We start from the raw sequence: 19,381 nt of genomic DNA, 5'->3' as shown, positions 1-19,381 counted from the left end.
AAGTACGTCTAGACACAAGCGTCTTGCACTCGTTTCTTTGGTAATATAAGAATTCATAATTTTCCGATGCATGCAGAACATCCAGTGATATGATGGGTGTGTACATGTAGCATTAAGTCCTTGATTTGCTGTAGGAAAAAGTTAGCATATCCCTTTAATAATTGTATTGATTCACTGCTACATACTGTAAGTTCTGTGCTTACTTGTCCAGGAATGTTCTGTGAGGTTCTTGGGGTGTTACTCGGCAGTGCTATCCAGGGACAGATCGTTGCTGGTATTGGCGGGTCCACAGAAACAGACTGTGACAACCCTGGAGCCACTGTTAGTCCTGTGATCAGGGCAAATATGGTTGGTTTCTACTCGCTGATATTATTTTATTAGATTTGTAAATGATTGTTAAGTTGTTTCTCCTTTCTTTAACATTTTTTTTATCCCACTCTTATGCATTTTATTGTTTTTGAAGCACATGTTTGACAAGTTGACATCTTAAGTACAAGACTGTAAGTTAGAGTAAATCACCTGAGTAACCTCATACACTAATCCTTTGTTATCCTCTCACTACTTATCTGTTGTAGGAAAGAGCCTATCTTGTTGGTGCCGGTGTGATGTGTGGATTCTACCTCTTCTGTGCTGCAACTGTGTTTTTTGGAGTGACAGAAAGGAAAGGTGAGGAAAGCAATTTTGATTGTCATGTGAATATCTTGTTTCAGCTCCAATAAAGAGTCTCTGACAGGGGCCAATAGTGCCTAGTGAGAGATTGTGCAACACAGGCTACTGAAATGATGTCATCTGTCTTTACAAGTTACAGTCCTCACAAATGTGCATCTTGTATAAAGTACATGTACCTGCATTTTATTCCCCTCAGATGTAGAAGGAGGCAGTGAAGAAGAGGAGGCATCATTTTTCCAGGGACTAAAGCTGGTCTTCAAACATGGTCCATATGTGAAACTCACCATGAGCTTCCTGTTCCTTTCACTGGCAATTCAGGTTAGCCATTCAGATTTTTTTGTAAGGATTTAGACCATTCAGTGATCTTTCATGCATCATACTGGCCTCAGGGCTATGAATTACTTGTACAATAAATCAGATTTTTTTTTTATTCTTGCAAATGACATCTGGCAAACAAAAGTACTGAAAAGTGTGTTGTTGTTAATATTGGTGTACATGCTTTACTACATGTACAAGTGCTTGTATATATGATGGCTTTGTTAGATCAGCACTAGTAACCATACTAACCATTGTACCTACATGTACTTCTCACCCAGTCTGTACAGGGTAACTTTGCCTTGTTCTGTCAGCATTCCCTGGGCCAGGGAGATCAGTTCCAGAACCTCATCCTTGCCTTATTGGTCAGTAACCATTACTTGCACTGCAGAATGATTCTGTCCAGTCTTCTTGTCACTGTGATCTCAAGCCACTAGTAGTTAGAGACTTATAAACAGAACTTGTTATTGCTATATGCTCCTATTCTGCTTCTCAAATGTCTTTCTGTACATATTTCTGATGTGTCTGACAGTTTTCCCATCATGTCCTACTCTGCTGGGCACATCCAAGGTATTTCTGTCCTTTCATAATTATTTAAAAAAAAAATCATTATTTTGTAGAAATGTGAGGTTGGATATTCTGGTTTAGTATCTTGAACCCCACAGAAAATCATTTGTGTATCATATTTATGGTATGGTATGATATGATATCTTATCTTTGCCAACCTGTTAAGTAATGTATTGCATGCAATATTCCTTAACAGATAAAACTGATTTTGTCAGCATATATAGCATGTATGTTGCATGCATTGCATGATTGTACAGTTACTCTATTCCTGTTGCTCACAGTCATTATGTTGATCTGGCTTAGGGAGCAGCAATTCTGTGCATGCCAGTCTGGCAGTGGTGTCTTGTCAAGTATGGGAAGAAAACGGCTCTCTTCTGGGGAACTGCAGTAGGTCAACTCTGTCTAAAACCTTATCATAGACCCACTAAGTTACAGTCAATGGCATTGTAGTTTGGCCCTGTTTAACAGAATAGTACAATTTGATTTTTTTTTCCAGAAAATGTTGGTGGCTTTGATTTCATTTGGCATTCTGTAATGTGAGTGACATTGATCTTGTTATAATGAAAGAAACTTGTTTGGTACTTTTGTCCCAGGTATTTATCCCCACCCTGTTCACTCTGTTGTACCTCCCGGGGAACCTTTATGCCGTCTACCCCATCACCATACTGGGAGGGGTGGGAATCTCTGTTGCCTTCCTGCTGCCATGGTGAGTCATGGGTAAAACAACTGCCCTCCAGCAGTCAAACACTAGTCATTTTTTCATGTACCTTGTTCTTTTCAAAGTACTATGTAGACTTGCTAAAAAGAGCCAAAAATCAATGAAGGTAGAAAAACATGGAATTAAGAGAATAGTGATTTCAAGCAAGGAGGTTCTATTCAAGAGCAGAATCTTCTGGGTGTTGATTGAATGCTGAAATTTGAGCCCCTGGATGGGACAAATTTGTTCCCTTACTGGTGGTGCACTGTATCTCCAGGTCCATGTTACCTGATGTTGTGGATGACTTCACACTGAAGACAGGCACGAGGAGGGAGGCCATCTTCTACTCCTTTTATGTCTTTTTCACCAAATTTGCTGCTGGCATTTCTTTAGGACTATCCACTCTCACTCTGGAGTAAGTAGAACTTTCACAACATGTACAAAGATATGACAACCTTGTTTGTTGGCAGTGACTTAAAACTTTATATTATATCATCATTACATCCTAAAATGGGAGTTGCACAGCTTGTTTTTGTACATTGTACAATACAGATATCTTTGTAAGTATCAGTATCCTTGTATTTTGCATTTGAGTAAATGTAGAACAATTCCACTCTCCCAGAGCTGCTGGTTATGTCACCGGGGCCTGCTCCCAGTCTGCCATAGTCGGCTTCACCCTGAGGATGTTGGTGGCTCCTGCTCCTATTGTCTTTATCCTCATCTCCCTCCTCTTCCTGTGGAGTTATCCCATCACTGAGGAGAGGAGGAGGCTCACCAAGGCAGCTTTGGAACACAAACGGTTAGTCTGTCACAGTCAAGCTGAAGGGAATGGTGGGCTGATGCTTAACTGACAGTCAGACAAGGGATAGCAGCACTTCTTGTGCCGTCGTTATTTCAAAACCATAAGAAAAGCAATATAGGGCCTGTGTAAGTAATGTGGCAACTTTTGTCATTCAATTTATTCCTAAATGGTCACCACATGATATTAAGTGAAAGATAATAATTTTACTGCTGCTCCACACTACTTCATAATTATTGTTAGTGAAATGAACAAGTTGTAATTGATTGTTTACAATTATTTACATGACAGGGACAAGGCGAGAAGAGCCTGTGGAGAACGTGCAGCCCTGGACTCAAGTCTGGAGGGGTCCACAAGAGTATAGAACATGACACTGTACTTACACATGTACCATGTATAATCAAAGCTATTATGGCTTTGGATGTTGGCCTATATTTTGGGTGTGAATATTCAAATCTGAAACTGTACACAAATAAATTTTACTCACATTAAGTGCAATAAACAGATACATGTATCAGGGAAAGACATTGATATTCTTTAAAGAGCACTATCAGAAATTACTATGAACGCTATCAAAAACGTATCAATCTTGAATACTTTTATACATGTACAATTTACAGTATCCCGCTTCTTAAAATCTTTAAACAACTTATTGCAAGGCTTAACAAATGTAAATAGTTTGATGGTTCAGCAGTGGAATGATTGTGTGAAAGATGTTCAAATTCTCCAATGCAAGTTTTATAAGCCTATTCGCCATTACCGGCGCGAAATGCATGATGGGTAATATCCGCCATTTTGAGAGATAAACAAAACCGCGTCGCCCCGCGACACAGCGAGCGCGGGTGTCGAATCCCGCTACGTAGCTAAAAAAAATGAGTTTACCCGGGCCGTAAGTGGAGATTTTATATCTTATTGGACGGCAAAGATGACAGACGTTTCTTGGTTGAGGTTAGACTGCCGGTAACTGCCGGTTTTCAAGGCGTTTCCGCGAGTCACGTCCAGGGGGAAAAGCCTACAACTTCAAGGCGCATACAACTTCGTATGCTTAAAAGAATCACGACGCGGTTGCCGAATTCGCCGAAGACAGCAGCAGGTTCAGTTGTGAATGTCAAGAATTATAGTCAAGAATAAAAAAACTCACCTATTCTCGGTGGTGGCCTGGTTCAGAGGAGGTTATAGGCAATCTTCAATGCAGTACATGTATAAGCACTAGCATATTTCATATGTTTTTGAAATGCTGCCATTTTACAGATGTCCTAGTTAGCAGATGTATAACATTAATTTATGGAGCACATTGTAATTATTCTCTTATTCAAATCATCAGGATCTGATATACTTATTGCAAGAGACTTGCATAAAAGAAAAAAAATCTTGGAATGTCACTGAAGCAGTTTACTAACAAACTGAATTACATGTGTCTAGGTTAAGTAGCTACAGCATGTATAGCCGTGGCGACTCTTGACTCGGGCTTACATTGCATTACCCTCTGCAAGAGTCGTGGAAAGATCCATTGGCAGAACTGCACATTTCCCGTTGGCTGCTCGATGCTCCGTTTTTGACCCGGTTTTTTGCTGTCCCGAGCTTCCCTACAATATAACTCCACAATTGGCCGGGTTGCCGATGTTCAGATCGGCCTAAATATTCCACAGCGCGACGGGAAAGTACTAAAATAGCTAGTCGGTACATCCGCGCCGCCATTTTGGATATAGTCGGGAATGTCCGCTACCGCCGTCGGGAACGCTCGGTAGCGCCACGATTACCGAAGCGGGACCGAAAACTCTCCGATCATAACCGGAAAGCCTACCGAGCGTTCCCGACGGCGGTAGCGGACATTCCGGACTATATCCAAAATGGCGGCGCGGATGTACCGACTAGCTATTTTAGTACTTTCCCGTCGCGCTGTGGAATATTTAGGCCGATCTGAACATCGGCAACCCGGCCAATTGTGGAGTTATATTGTAGGGAAGCTCGGGACAGCAAAAAACCGGGTCAAAAACGGAGCATCGAGCAGCCAACGGGAAATGTGCAGTTCTGCCAATGGATCTTTCCACGACTCTTGCAGAGGGTAATGCAATGTAAGCCCGAGTCAAGAGTCGCCACGGCTACAGCATGTACTACTTTAAGGTAATCCAACAAATCCCAAGCACAATCATGTTTGTTGGATATTATCTTAATTGCAATTTGAAGCCATTTCCCAGGTTAATTAATTCACTAATTGAGACATACAATTAAGCTATCGACTTGATTATAGCCCTGTCAATATGAAACTCATGATGGATTCCCCTTCATGTATAAGGCGATGCGTCCATTAAGAAGAAAAGAGGAACAAAACAAGCGAAAAGCTGGTATATAAAACAAGCTGAAATCACACGTCTGCTTGGAGATAGGTTTTCTGGCACAGACTCAGTGTGCCAGTGTACCAGACGCCAGGTAAAAGCGAGAGTATCTGCCCGTAATGACGTCATGAATATTTACACGGGATGACATCCACCGTTACGTCGTAAATATTCCACAAAACGGGGATGGACCATTATGCATCACTGTGTCAGCTGCGTCCTGCAGTTTCCGATCCTATGTACTCAAATGCGCCATAATTGTGTCGATTGCAAAGAAGCACTACTGTATTTGCACTGTTACAGAATTTTACAGATTTCACCCGTAAACTACATGTACATTTGAATTCTCCTAAAACCCCCTCCTATTCCAGTACTGAGTTGTCCCTCATCATCAGGTGTACATCCCGCAGCACCGGTTGTGCCAGGTAAGACACGGTAGCGCACACGAAAGGCTTCGTTTTTTCAAGAGGTGTTATCTTTGCTGCAAGGCGTGAAATCATTGTGACATTCTACGTCAGAAAACCTGACAGGCACAGGCGCAGGTTGGTTCCCATAGGTACCAAATTACCCTCCTCCTCTTGAAGACGGCTACCGCCAGGCGCTCCACCATGCAGCGGGACGTGCCACCTGTTTCCACCGCGCCCAGCTCCGCCAAGCAGCATGCCCCCACCGGCTACCCGCACGACAGCAAGCCGCCGACGTTCACCTCCGACAAGAAGGCAAAAATGGCCGCCAAGACAAACAAGAAGTGGGTTCGTCTCGCCACGGTTTTCGCCTACGTTTTCTGCGTGTCGCTGGCAGCCATCGTGCTGGCGATCTACTACAGCTTCTTCTGGACCGGCACGACACTACAGGCTGCCGCGGGAGGGGGCACCAGTACCCCCGGCAACATCACAAACACCACCCTGGCGAGTCCGACCGCTGCTCAAACAACTCCAGCTGTAGCCGTGGCGACTCTTGACTCGGGCTTACATTGCATTACCCTCTGCAAGAGTCGTGGAAAGATCCATTGGCAGAACTGCACATTTCCCGTTGGCTGCTCGATGCTCCGTTTTTGACCCGGTTTTTTGCTGTCCCGAGCTTCCCTACAATATAACTCCACAATTGGCCGGGTTGCCGATGTTCAGATCGGCCTAAATATTCCACAGCGCGACGGGAAAGTACTAAAATAGCTAGTCGGTACATCCGCGCCGCCATTTTGGATATAGTCCGGAATGTCCGCTACCGCCGTCGGGAACGCTCGGTAGGCTTTCCGGTTATGATCGGAGAGTTTTCGGTCCCGCTTCGGTAATCGTGGCGCTACCGAGCGTTCCCGACGGCGGTAGCGGACATTCCCGACTATATCCAAAATGGCGGCGCGGATGTACCGACTAGCTATTTTAGTACTTTCCCGTCGCGCTGTGGAATATTTAGGCCGATCTGAACATCGGCAACCCGGCCAATTGTGGAGTTATATTGTAGGGAAGCTCGGGACAGCAAAAAACCGGGTCAAAAACGGAGCATCGAGCAGCCAACGGGAAATGTGCAGTTCTGCCAATGGATCTTTCCACGACTCTTGCAGAGGGTAATGCAATGTAAGCCCGAGTCAAGAGTCGCCACGGCTACTCCAGCTGCAGCCAACACACCAGCCGCCACTCCAGCAGCGTCAACACCGGTAAGGCCAGAAATCCCAGAAATCAAATTTGGGTTAATTTTCAGTGCGATGAAATGACAAGTTGATATATGCAAGAATCATGTAATGAAGAAAATGACGGACCTGCACGGACTTCGCCCTAATATCAGACGCGCTCTTTTGCATGTGCAGGTTTTCAGAATTTTGGAAGGTTTCCCTGATCAAATCCAAATTACATACATCGTTTAAATATGACGCCATTACACATTGTGATTCATGTAAAATTTTGTTCAAATCTCTAAGGGATTAGAAAATGCCTCCTCATAGACAACAGTATTGTAATCCAATAGCAATACTATCAAGATTCTGGCGAGGAGTATGTAATTATTGCATTCCTTATACTTGTAGTGAATTAGTTCTAAACTACTTTTCCTCCGCAGTTTGATTGGCACTAGTGGGTTGTCCTTATCCTGCAATGGACCAGGGATTATGGTGAAAGGAAAGAATAATATTGATATAGTGTATCCTGGCAACCAGACCACTTTCCTTCCATTTAGATCCTGAAAAACAAACAAATGATTTAGGCTGCAGGCAAGAAAGGAGAATCTGCACATTCATTCTGTACAAGCTTCTTTATGAATTTTTTCCCATATTGTAAAGAACAGTATGAATATGGATTTTTAGTTTTTCCAAGTCTCACTTTGTTGGTTTAGATCAACACCATAATAAGAACTGGTTAGACTGGCTCTCATTCAATAGGTAATGTGCCCAATGTAGTCCTTGATTAGACACATAATTGGTCACTTAGCACATTTTCCTGTTTCCATTCATTTCCATCTATGGGTGCAACAGACTTTTTTCTCTCCATAATTACTTCACTCCTTCTTCTAATGTTCTTTATTTGCTGGTGCAATTTTAGCTGGATAGTCTGTATGTAAAGACATCAGATACTTGTTGCATGCGAGTGTGTAATCCTAGCCTGCTGAGCCTTTTATACATAATTAACGTGACACGGCTACTGTTTCCAATGAACAGGGCTCGCAAGCAGCCCACAATAAACTTACAGGACAGTAATAAGAGGTTCCGTGTGGGCGGTGTAGATTGGATCTGATGACCTGGCTCAGTCTTACATTTTGTCTTCCCATCACATTTATTCATGGTTCATGGTTGATAGTTGATATTTCTTTTTAAAAAGAATCTTCAATCAAATGTTCTATTGCTGCAATAACATTGCAGATGCAAAACTGTGTGGACTTTATGCAACTTCACAATACTAAGTGTATTTATTTGGTCAAAAGAGTGAAAGTTTTACAAGGTCTGTCTCTCAGTTGTTGTTTCAATTTGATTAAGCTGGATGTATGCATTAGCTGTCGTCAATGTCAAGCCAATAACATTGCAGATTAGCTGCTGGGAAGGAAATTATTTCTAATATCATGGTAACAATAGATCTACAAAGTGGCTGGGTAGAATTGGTTGTCATGAAAAATACATGACATTGAATTGCATTCTAAAATTCATGAGGGAAATTGACCAGCTTGCCAACCATCAACGTCAATGTGTTATAGTGCTTGGAATTTTATTTGACTTTTATATAATACTTGGTATAAAATTTCTCTTTGTCAGTTGTCTGGTGATAACAACCCATAGAAAATAAATATATTTAATACAACTACAGGATAGGAATATGAATCTTGAAGTCATAAAGAACATTGGTCTCACGTATCAGCATATAAACTGCACACCTAATTTTTTGCCATTCTGTATCAGACATAGAATGTACAAAATGTATTATTGGGATCCTGACTTGCAGAAAATCTTTCTTCACACTCCTTTCCTGCACACTAACGTGGCTGTCTGGATCTCTCCAGCTGCCAACTCTGCCTGCTAACCTGTCAACTGCCACTCCAGACAATGTCACAGGTGGGTCGCTCTGTCTCTGCTCTCAATTATTTTTAGGGCAACTCCTCAGCACTTCTCTAAAAGCAAGTAGCTACATTCTGTGCACTGAATTGCCCTTTCCCACCTAATGCCCTCTCCTGTTTGATTCACATAATTGCAGCATCATAAGGCTGTTTTGGGGTATCAATATCATCAATGTACACTATATGCCTATTTTTTTCTAGTTGCCAAAAGCTGTACATATAAAAGTCTAAAATCATTTTGTGCACTTTGAGTCTTTGATACAGTTGTACACTAAGGGAATCAGTCATTTTATTCAAAATATCTTATAGTTATTATGGTAGATTTCTTGAAAATAATGTCCTTGAATAAAATAGGAATATTATCTATTATGCCAGGCAGAATTATCCCAGAACTATCCCACGAGGGATCTCACATGAGATCCTCCTGCTGTCCATACCATGTAATCCCGGATGACTGAGAATCTGTTTGTTTTTCAGCCCTGATAACTGACTGACACCTGTAGGAGCTGAACTCTGCAAGATGGATCGGCAACGCCACATAATCTGTTCATCTGACAGCATCATTGTCATGACTTTGTTCTGGAACTTGGGATGTTGAAGGCTAGAAGGAAACAGACCATTTGAAATTCACAGTTTTGGACATATACTGATGTCACCTGCAGGAATTATCTTATACAAGACTATCCTATACATGATTATCTCTTTTCTTGTTTTGTCATCCTCAACAGAGGTGAAGAATGATTCTTTTTCAAGTAGCTACTAACGTGATGTGGCTTTGCTACAGCTCATGTATTTAGGCTATTTTTTTAGCCAAGCACACCTGGACCCCCCCTACTTTTCTCAATAAGTGTGTGGGGTTGAAAAACCGTGCTATTTATGACCAGATACATGGGAAAATTATATGTAGCAGCAAGACAACAACATCTGGTTACAATTATTCTATGACATCTGTTTTTGTTATGTGGGAGTGACAAAATGATGCTTTTTGCATTATTTTTGTTCCTGTCAGACTTGACTACTTTTCATAGAAAAAGATTGATAGACAGAACTCAAAGGTTGTCTTTTAGGATGCTGAGTTCACCTCACTACAGTCATACCAGAATGTGTAACAGATGGTCAGAATCAATATTATTTGATGTGCACTAATTCGTTAATTTCATGCAGACCAGGTAACTCATACTCCATGCAATTTAGATAAGATTTTACTGAAGCTGCAATCAATCATGAAGGATGGGTTAAACTGGGATGCTATAAAAATATCATGTGTTAGCATGTAAGGTATTGAACAACATCATTTTGAGTATTTGAATTGTTATATTACAGCATTGCTCAATTGAAACTTAGAAGTGTAGTATGATGCTGCATTGTTGTCAGAAATGTTACAGTGTACATAAGAGAAATTGTCATGTTGTTTTTCAAAAATTTATATGTATTGTAAGTATGGCATATACATATATATGGATTTACTGTCATTGGTTTCATATCTTGTGTATTACACAAGGCTTTCTGAAACTATATAGGAGTTTGTGGAAGTGATCTATTTTTACGTTAAAATGTGTAAGAAGAATATACCTGTCATTCTTAAGTTATACCTGTAAATGTAATGTGTAGGGATCTAAGTCTATTTTCTTGTGTATAGATACATTTACAGGTTTTATCCCATATTTTTAACATTAAAATGAACATCCGTTATATTGTTACATAACATCTAACCATCAGATGATGTCTGATTATCATTATCATGAATTGAAAATTATTTGGATTCTTATTGATGAGTTAGAATGTTTGGGTGGTTTCTAGCATGTAACATGTTAACTTGGGTCTGTTGATGAACTCACAAACACTGATGTTCATTAAACGTGAAGGATATCATTTCAAACTGTCAGATTGTAAAATTGTAGTACATTGTTGTATTTAAATAATGTATGTATTAATATCAATGGATGATATGGAAGCTTTGAATATATTGTACTTGTATTTTCATCTGTAATTACAGTAATTATATGATATGGTGTCAAGAATTTTCTTTGTATCTCAAAAGCTATATTAGGCCAAGTTCAAGGTTTCACGCACCATTTAGAAGAGCAAGACTTTGGCTGACAACGAAACGTAACAAAATTGTCAACACATCTTACGAAACCGCATGTAATTACTTAGCTAAAAGCTTATTCTCTCACGCACTCCGTCCTAATTCCACATCGTACCCATAACTAAACACTGACAAGTTCGAGATTCTACAGATGGCATTTTCAGCACCAAGGACAGGTCTGGACGAGTAACCTTTTTGTCAACGTTATGGTAAACATCACGTCATAAGGGCTTGTGTAGCGTCTGTAGCTACAATGCCTCAATGCATACTCGACCGTCCGCTTTTTCGCACCGATATGACGGGAGATAGTAAAGGGATTAATTGGAGTTTTAGTGCTCTGTTGTGAGTGAATCACCTTCAAAGTGTCTGTAGGACGCTGAATTTTCTCACTTGAGACAGCTCGAACTTTAGACAAATATACGCACATCTGAATTTGAGACGACAGAAATTTACTAATCACCTACGACTTTTGAACGGTATCTCTCTTCTACATTGTAGTTTGATCTGCAGCGCTTGTCAAACTGCACACATATTGTAGTTTCATGCTTCCGGATCAACTCCAGTGTATTCCGCATGATGTCGTTTTTGTCATGCCTGACTCGGTCTTCACCACTAGGGGACAACTACTGCAATTAAACCAGTATGGGTTGTTGATGATATACACAGAACAAACGCACAATAATTACGAACGCTTTAGATCTTGTGCATTTTGTTTATTCTATTCTATAAAGTTACACCAACTGTTCATTCTAGAACTAGTCCGGCTATTACAATATATTGATAGGACAACACTTTGTAAGCTTATGTGTGGGTCATGAAGTCAGAATTCTAGGAGATAGTGCTTACTTCCACATTCTTTGTTTAACATACATTGTCTTGGAACATTACATGTCAAGATATTTGTTGCAAACAGATACGGCAAACATCTGAATAAAAAGTGCAGAAACGTAAGAAAAATATCGAATTCGTTTAAACATTACCCTAAGTGCTAATTGGCTACCCAATGGCTTTAGACAGGATGTCATTACATTTCTTATCTAGAGATGAACGCTATCTAGAAATGCTAGTGTTCACATGCAACACATTGTTTTGTTAGCTTGCCAAGTACCAAGCCATACTAAATACAGTCAAGAGTACAGTAAGTAAAAAATCGGAAGATGTCAAATCAATCGGATACGAAATAAAATGCGGTGCCACTTCAACAGCATATAAAGGCATCGCTTAAAATGCACATACAAGTATTACACAACATCCCTTCATTCTGCCTTCTTAGCCCTCCTTCTAGTGATGCCATTCCCCTCACGAACCCCGTTGTTTTCAGAGACCCCCTTGCCATGAGCAGCACTCGCGCCGTTTTGGTAGACGTTCTTGTTTTTATCCACGTCCTTCTGGTCTTTGGAGGAAGGCCTCTTCTTGATGTAGGATTGCATATAGAAGTTCGTGAAGAGGGCTACCAGTGAGAACATGTAGACTCCCAGGAAGTACTGCAGCCACAGGATGTACCCACAGCTCTTGTAGATGCCTCTATAGGTGTGGAAGATGACGATGAAGAATTGCAACTGCGGAAACAAAGGAGCTTCGATTTAGTATTTCAACCTGTACTTTGTACAACATGAAGGAAATACGATGTTTGGTAGGATTATTTGAATCCTATCAGCCTTGTAGGCCGTCACAGCTCTTCTCAACCCATGATTGGGACTGGCTTGATGGATATGACAATTGTGACGTACCAGTTGGAGTTTGGTGATATATTTCTTCCACCACAGGTAGGGCCTGAGGGAGGGGACGGCGGACAGGCAGTAGTACGTGTACATGATGATGTGGACGAACGAGTTGGCCAGGGGTCCGAAGAACGCTGAAAATATACAGAACAAGTTTACAATCGGAGATTTCAAACCTCTGAGAAGTACATAGTGTGTGGTCTGACATACGTTCGACGTACCTAGGACAGAGACCTTGCAGGCTGAGAACTTGTTATACATTTCCTCACTTGTACCCGACTTGTACACGACAAATTACACTGAGAGTCGTCCTACCTTGTCCGGTCGGTCCCCAGTTCAGGACCACCCACCAGATGTTGAACATAGAGGCGTGGTGGTACACGTGCAAGAACGTGATCTGGTGGTTATTCTTCCTCAGGATGAAGAACAGCTGGTCCAAAAGAAAGACAAGCTGTCAGTGGGTTTGACAGGTGGACAGATTTATAGATAGATGCGTGTACTGATCATTAAAGGTGGCTAGGTAGGCGTATAGGTATCTTTTTAATCACCGCATGTCTATTGGTGCCCTCTGATTTTGTGCAAATTCGCTTTGTACAAGTACATGTATCACACCGGTTTGTCATGAGTTCGCATTGTAAAAGTCACAGCAAAAGCGGCGAAAATAAAACCACCGCAAATATTTCATGATTTCATATAGTACATAAAACAATATTGAAAGCATATGTGTGCCGTTCGAGCATCACACAATGACGTGATAGCAGCGACAATAAAGCATAACGTTATTGACAGTACGAACAAAAGGAACATGTCGGACGATTTCATAGCGATTAATTTCAAACGGGTTATCGTACATTTAAAATCTGTTCCACTTCAGTGGCCACAAAAGGAATACTCTAGACGGTTTAAATGTTTCATGAGGTCTGAACATCTGTCAGAATAATGCATTACGATACTTTAAGTTCATTCTACCTCTTTATCAGCTGGAAATCAATCTAAAGAACAGTGACCATCATGCATGTGCCTTACCGTGTCAAGAAACTCGAAGGCCTTTGAGAAGTAATACCACCAAAGGACGTTGGCCATCTGTGAGGATGACAAGGATGAGTCAGTAAACATACAAACAAATAATGAGTAAGTGAACATACAAATAAAACACCCCAATGGCAAATACGAAACGATCTCATCGACACAAGAGAAAAGCTGTCAAGTTTTTCCCATTCTCCCACGGCAGAGCTATCCCGCGGTAAATACGCTCCGAACTCGTAATGAACCACCCTTGCATTGGGAGGGTGGCTTCCGAGGAGGTTACGGTCCTTATAATTCTGGCTTCATGCCTCCTGTGCAGCTGTCTTTACTTGAAACACACACAAAAAAATCAGAGCGAAAAGTTGTCTTCAAAATCACCTGATTTTAGGGAACAAACAACTGGTACAGTAGAGACAAAACTAACAATACTATTGGGACATCACTTGTTCGCCGTCCTGGGGACGAGAGGGATGATGACCATGACTTACCCGGATGTCCTGAGGATCCTCAGGCTTCATCAATGCGCATGTCCAGTCGTACCCCACGTTGAGAGCACTCAACAGAATCTGCGGAGAAACACAAGTGAAAGTTGGAACCGGAAGATAACAACACAAACAACCAAAACAACACCATACCTCGAGATTGATTCCATGAATCTACGCAGAAATTCTCTGTTCCCTCTTCATGTTCCCAAAAATTCCACCAGCTGCGCGACCGATGAGTGGCCAAATATTTGGCGGATTGCTCAACGATTTCTACAGATAAGAATGATTTCTCAATACACTGTTCTCAAACATTTTGTGCTTTTTGTTGTCCAAAAATTTGACATCATACTCATACATTGTGCGTCATATTCCAAATATAAAATCGAGGGTCACAAAAATCCAAGATTGGTTGCTCAACGGTCATTGACACTGTCTAGTAGAAATTTAAGGGGGCGGAGTTCACTTAGTTCCGCCGTACATATGGAAGAAAACGTCGTGACAGCTACACTGCCAGTCCTGATGAGGAGCGACTCTCACCTCTTTGAACATCCAGCAGGACAGCGCGGTGATGATGATGTTGTAGAGGATCATGACTTCCCTCAGACTGAAGGCCTGTCTGTTCCGCATCACCTTCGGTCCCAGCCACACCAGCAGGAAGTACAGAACCGTCAGGTACACGTTGGGCCATGGGGACGACAGCATGAACCAGTCTTTGGTTCGGGGATCTGTAGCACACCGTGAGATATATGTTAACTATTAGTTTTAACTAGTTCAAATACTTTTTAATGTAATAACTCATAACAATTGTCATAAGTTGTTTGTCAACACCTCAGTTGCTGAATAATGCGTCGGTGTCTCGATCACATCATATTGTGGCTTATTTTGTACTAGGATTTGTACTACGTAACGGAAGATAAAATTTTTTTCCGCGAAAATACTTTGTTGCTAGATACGACTTACCCCGTAGTTTCCATGCTTCGTCCATGAGATCCGTGACAGTCGCAGTGGCCGCAGCCATCACTCCTTGGGTAGTGTTGTCACAGCTACAGTACACGCCTCCTTCTAACTGCACAAAATAAGAATGCATGAAATGATAAGTTATACATGTAGTAGCTACTAATGAACCCAGTGATAGGGTTAAGCAGTAAGAAAGAAGACAAAAATAAAGTAACATGTACGTCCGTTAACCCCAGGCCTTTACTTTAGCCCCGCCCACCTCGTCGAATTGCAAAGTGAAAATATGACAATGCAAATATTTGACGGACATGCAGCCACTCTCTCATTTGTCAAATAATTAATTACCTTGATACCATTGGTTGAACTGCTAATTGTGATGAGAAGTCGATCTACATCTATAGTTTACAAACTGGGGTTTGATTGCAGTATGATTGTAGTGGGTTAGATAACGAGGTTGACCTGGGGTTATGTCTTGGTATTTCAGAAGAAACGTGTAGTCAAGGAAACCTCAAAGCCTATACGTGGTAAGCGTGCCAACTAATACTCCTGACATTAGCAAATGTCTTGATCATGAGACGCCAGTTGCACACGAATACTGTCATGATCGCGGCGGTGCAGCCGTTATTGGTGACCGAAAAAGGTGCACACGCCACCTGCTTGGTTAGCAGTTTAACAATAGACCATTGTCCAAAGCTCAAGATGCATGCCAACGTTGCCTATACCGTTAGCAAAAGTGGTACGTATAGTATATACAAAGTAATGAATGCCACACGCCTCCACAGTCACTGGTGGACATTGCGAGATTGTAACTAACTCACAGCAAGATCTGTCTTCCTGTGAAAATGCTGAGCTCTGTAGTCCACATACAGCTGCCCGCTACGACAGACGTGAGAGCAATTGAAACTTTTCGACCTGAACGGGTCCATCTTGTTCATTTCTGGTCTAGTCCAAAAACATCCAATGTAATGTTCATACCTTTCAAACAAGGTTGCTTGTTGTCAACATGCGTCGTGTGATCGCAAACAGAGCGCATTTGGGGGATAGTCGCGCATGCGCATGTGCCCGTATCACGGCACAGCCTGTCGGAAAATTCGACTACAGCATACGTTAAATCGTGCTACGGGCTATGACGAACGTGACCGCACAGGTACCGTATATTCTGACTGTTACATCCAATGAGAAAATAAGCACGACCCTGTATTAACCCCGCTGCCCTGATCTCCCAGAGCTCTCTGAACGCGCGTGGCCAGGAGACTTTGAACCCAAAGCTTTGTCCTCGGTATGATGAAATAAAACTTATCAATGGTCGCCATCTCGTTCCCGGGGTCTTTGCTCTTTGGACGTACATGTAAAACCGCATGATCTACTTTCCTTTTTTAGCACACATTGATACGCGGCGACTGTTTTCAGTGTTTGCACCGAAAACATTGCTGTGTGTGTTTAACCTGATATCAAGTAATCGCTAGTTCTATGTTATCTATGAGGATTCATATTTAGATATCTGGAGGCCTGCTACACGTAAACTGCCACTTTATGTTTTAGCACTACCAAAAAGGACTTACAACATTTACTAGAGTGAACTTGCTGCTCTGTAGACCTCGGAAATCTGCCAAAAGAAACCACTGCTTATATATAATATGACATTGTACCATGCACAACTGTCGTGCAATAAGAATAAATGATATATATAGATACATGCCGTATTACGGGAGACTCATTACGTTATGATTTAATGGAATTGTATCACTGAAAATAACCAACTGCATCATCTATCATGTTGAAGGCGCGCATCATTTGAAGTTGGCGCCAGTTCTCCTGTGTGCCAACTGGCTGGTCGGACATGGCGTGATATAGCCGCCATAAATAGTCGCACACATATTAACGATTGTAAGCGTTTCCCGGCACAAGTGGGCTTATTCGCAGCGTAACCAATTAAGGCAAACAAGGGCTCAGGGCTCGTTTCAAAAAGTCGGAATGGCAAGTACAATGCCACTGAGTGGGACTACTCTGGAGACGGTCTGGCTAAATAATACGGCATCGTTTAAGTGGCACGTGCGTGATTGGAACTGTGTGAATATGCATTTGGGTCAGTAATGACTCAGTATGGAATGCATCTTTTCGCTTTAGGGCAAACGTTTTCTTTTCCATTGTCGACAATTGAAAACCCACAGCATACTGACCGAAGTGGAATGTTGCTTAATCCTCCCTGTGGTACCTGGCGAAGCGATTTGTGGCATTTTGCCCAAATCCCACCGGACCCCATGCCCAACGATAAAAGATCATAAAACACCAACATTACGGACGGACGAGTATACTGGTAACATACATGCTCAATGTATACTAGTACCCAGAACGAAATTTGTCGACACGTCTTATGTAATAAATCTGTTAGTTGCTTCACCAATTAAATTTCTTGGTTCTCGGATTTTTCTAGGGAAATAATGAGTACAATATGATCATTTGAGGTGGATTCATGTACTGAATGGTAACAAAACCTCGTCTAAATTCTCTTTGTCAACTATCTGTCAGTTTAGGGCCAAATAAATCATTCTTCACCCACGGTCTCGCTTGTGTTCAGCTGCATCGATATCTGACACGTTACTAGAGGGGTACATGTAAAATGTAAAATAAGAGATAGAACAGCACAACTCAAACACCGGGCATCTTCTTACTACAAGTCAAGTAGACCACAATGTTCAGCACCGTATTGCGGAACGTTGACATTTGCTGACTCGGGTGGGATCATCGATCGGGATTGGTACAAGATCCACCGGAATTTTGTAACAGTCTGAAGTTGAGCCTGAACATGTTTCCTTCTGTAGTAAATCCCGTATCTCACTCGTCACGGTCACATGGGGATGGCTACATCGGAAATTCGCCGATTTCTCACACATGATTGACCCTTTCGTGCTGTCACTGCATGGCGTTTCCGCACATTGTGGCATAGAATTCCTGTTCCGTTTTCGTACACGATGTAACAAAATAATCAACTTGTCCGAGCTGACTTGGGTCATGGCAGACACAAACCTCGTCCTTTGTCTACAATAGCTAATAAGTGAGGGTTATGACATATGTCTGGCGGCCGGGGTACTTAACCCGCCAGGTGGATACCATCAGAATCGCCAGGGCACTTAACAGCATGTGATTGTAGCAACATATAATGGCCAGACAGGTCTAACAAAAAGGTCGCTACGCGTTGAGTTTTCGCGACACAAATCGAGACCAAAGGTGAACCTGCCTCAGACGAGTTGACTTTGGTGTAGCCTGTAGGACTATGTTACCCGCCAATATGACCCCGGTCGAACAAGCTGCTAGTGGTGTGTGGCACGCCTCTATCGGGCCTTGTATCTATTCCCATGCCGTTCTATCTACCGTCTGTTTAACACACCTGTCACACAGGTCATAGTCAGTAACTATTTGCTATCATAACTACGCGTTATGTCAATGACCCACCTGAATGGACAGTCCGTCTCTCCCAGGCCGTCACGGGTGTCCCGGTGTTGCTAGCCGCCGCGCGTACCCGCCCACACGAGTGTTAACGTGAGGTGTGGTGTGACAAAGTCAATTTGCTCGAGCGGGCCTAGTGAAAAACGTATTGGCGCTCCGACCTTTGGCCTCCGGTTCCTGGTCCAATAGAAGGGCAGAGCGAACGATCAGTGGTCGTACGATCCCTCCAGGGATCATCCCACGTCCTAAATTTGTATGACCCAAATTTTGATTTCACAGATTTGGAAGATCCGGAAACAGCCGGAAATATCACAGCGGAGGAATTGGACTTGACTGGTTACTATGAACCTTCGCACGGCATGATCCCCAGGTGCTTAGGAAATCGGGTGATGTCTATAACATATGCCTTGTTTATGCACCACTTTCATAATACTTTTACGCTGGCATGTACTAGTATTTAAATTAAGACGCCTGTTCACACCCACCCACCCACCAACCAACCGACCCACCAAAAAATTCCCCTTGAGGCATGCATGGGGTCAGGTAGAGGTAACATTTACAGGTCATAACGTCATAAACGTTACATGTATATTCCCACACTACCCGAGCAAAGATGAACAAGCGGCTTAATATTATTTGCACATTTTTTCGTACGGTCGACGTCTTTCTGTTATTGGGCGTTTTCTACTATCAGTGTATACGTATGGATATAGAGAAACAGAGAAAACGCACCCAAGCA

General features: G+C 42.1%; 3 protein-coding genes across 6 annotated transcripts in view; 2 read left to right on the top strand and 1 right to left on the bottom strand.

Annotated features, from left to right (window-relative positions):
- LOC109480663 overlaps positions 1-4,429 on the top strand; it is a 12,967-nt gene extending 8,538 nt beyond the window's left edge. The window contains exons 18-26 of the mRNA XM_019782892.1: positions 212-348; positions 576-666; positions 866-987; positions 1,266-1,349; positions 1,855-1,938; positions 2,145-2,257; positions 2,526-2,663; positions 2,871-3,047; positions 3,339-4,429. Of these exons, the coding sequence (XP_019638451.1) occupies positions 212-348; positions 576-666; positions 866-987; positions 1,266-1,349; positions 1,855-1,938; positions 2,145-2,257; positions 2,526-2,663; positions 2,871-3,047; positions 3,339-3,411 (1,019 nt within the window). The 3' untranslated portion in view covers positions 3,412-4,429. The remainder of the gene's footprint in view (positions 1-211; positions 349-575; positions 667-865; positions 988-1,265; positions 1,350-1,854; positions 1,939-2,144; positions 2,258-2,525; positions 2,664-2,870; positions 3,048-3,338) is intronic.
- Positions 4,430-5,183: 754 nt separating this feature from the next.
- LOC109480715 (putative transmembrane protein INAFM2) lies at positions 5,184-10,922 on the top strand. Of its 4 annotated transcripts, none has more exons than XM_019782952.1 (4): positions 5,184-6,315; positions 6,987-7,037; positions 8,864-8,915; positions 9,395-10,922. In XM_019782952.1, exons 1-4 carry the CDS (start codon positions 5,992-5,994, stop codon positions 9,409-9,411), a joined length of 444 nt encoding a protein of 147 aa, XP_019638511.1. In that variant the 5' UTR covers positions 5,184-5,991; the 3' UTR covers positions 9,412-10,922. The 4 variants fall into 4 exon arrangements, with proteins under 4 accessions (XP_019638511.1, XP_019638512.1, XP_019638513.1 ...); XM_019782953.1 differs by having other exon boundaries at positions 5,185-6,319; positions 6,997-7,037; XM_019782954.1 differs by lacking the exon at positions 8,864-8,915 and having other exon boundaries at positions 5,190-6,315.
- A 782-nt stretch (positions 10,923-11,704) lies between these two features.
- Positions 11,705-18,813, bottom strand: LOC109480708 (elongation of very long chain fatty acids protein 2-like). The gene is made up of 8 exons (XM_019782941.1): positions 18,649-18,813; positions 15,199-15,304; positions 14,776-14,963; positions 14,242-14,319; positions 13,754-13,810; positions 13,043-13,157; positions 12,737-12,861; positions 11,705-12,565 (listed from the first exon to the last, which is right to left on the bottom strand). Exons 2-8 carry the CDS (start codon positions 15,254-15,256, stop codon positions 12,263-12,265), a joined length of 924 nt encoding a protein of 307 aa, XP_019638500.1. The 5' UTR covers positions 15,257-15,304; positions 18,649-18,813; the 3' UTR covers positions 11,705-12,262.
- Between the last annotated feature and the right edge of the window lie 568 nt (positions 18,814-19,381).

Source organism: Branchiostoma belcheri, unplaced genomic scaffold (genome assembly GCF_001625305.1).
Source record: "Branchiostoma belcheri isolate BF01 breed outbred unplaced genomic scaffold, Haploidv18h27 scaffold52, whole genome shotgun sequence".
In the NCBI taxonomy this organism is placed as follows: domain Eukaryota; kingdom Metazoa; phylum Chordata; class Leptocardii; order Amphioxiformes; family Branchiostomatidae; genus Branchiostoma; species Branchiostoma belcheri.
The sequence above is the reverse complement of the archived record's forward strand: the minus strand, read 5'-3'. Positions and strand labels throughout refer to the sequence as shown.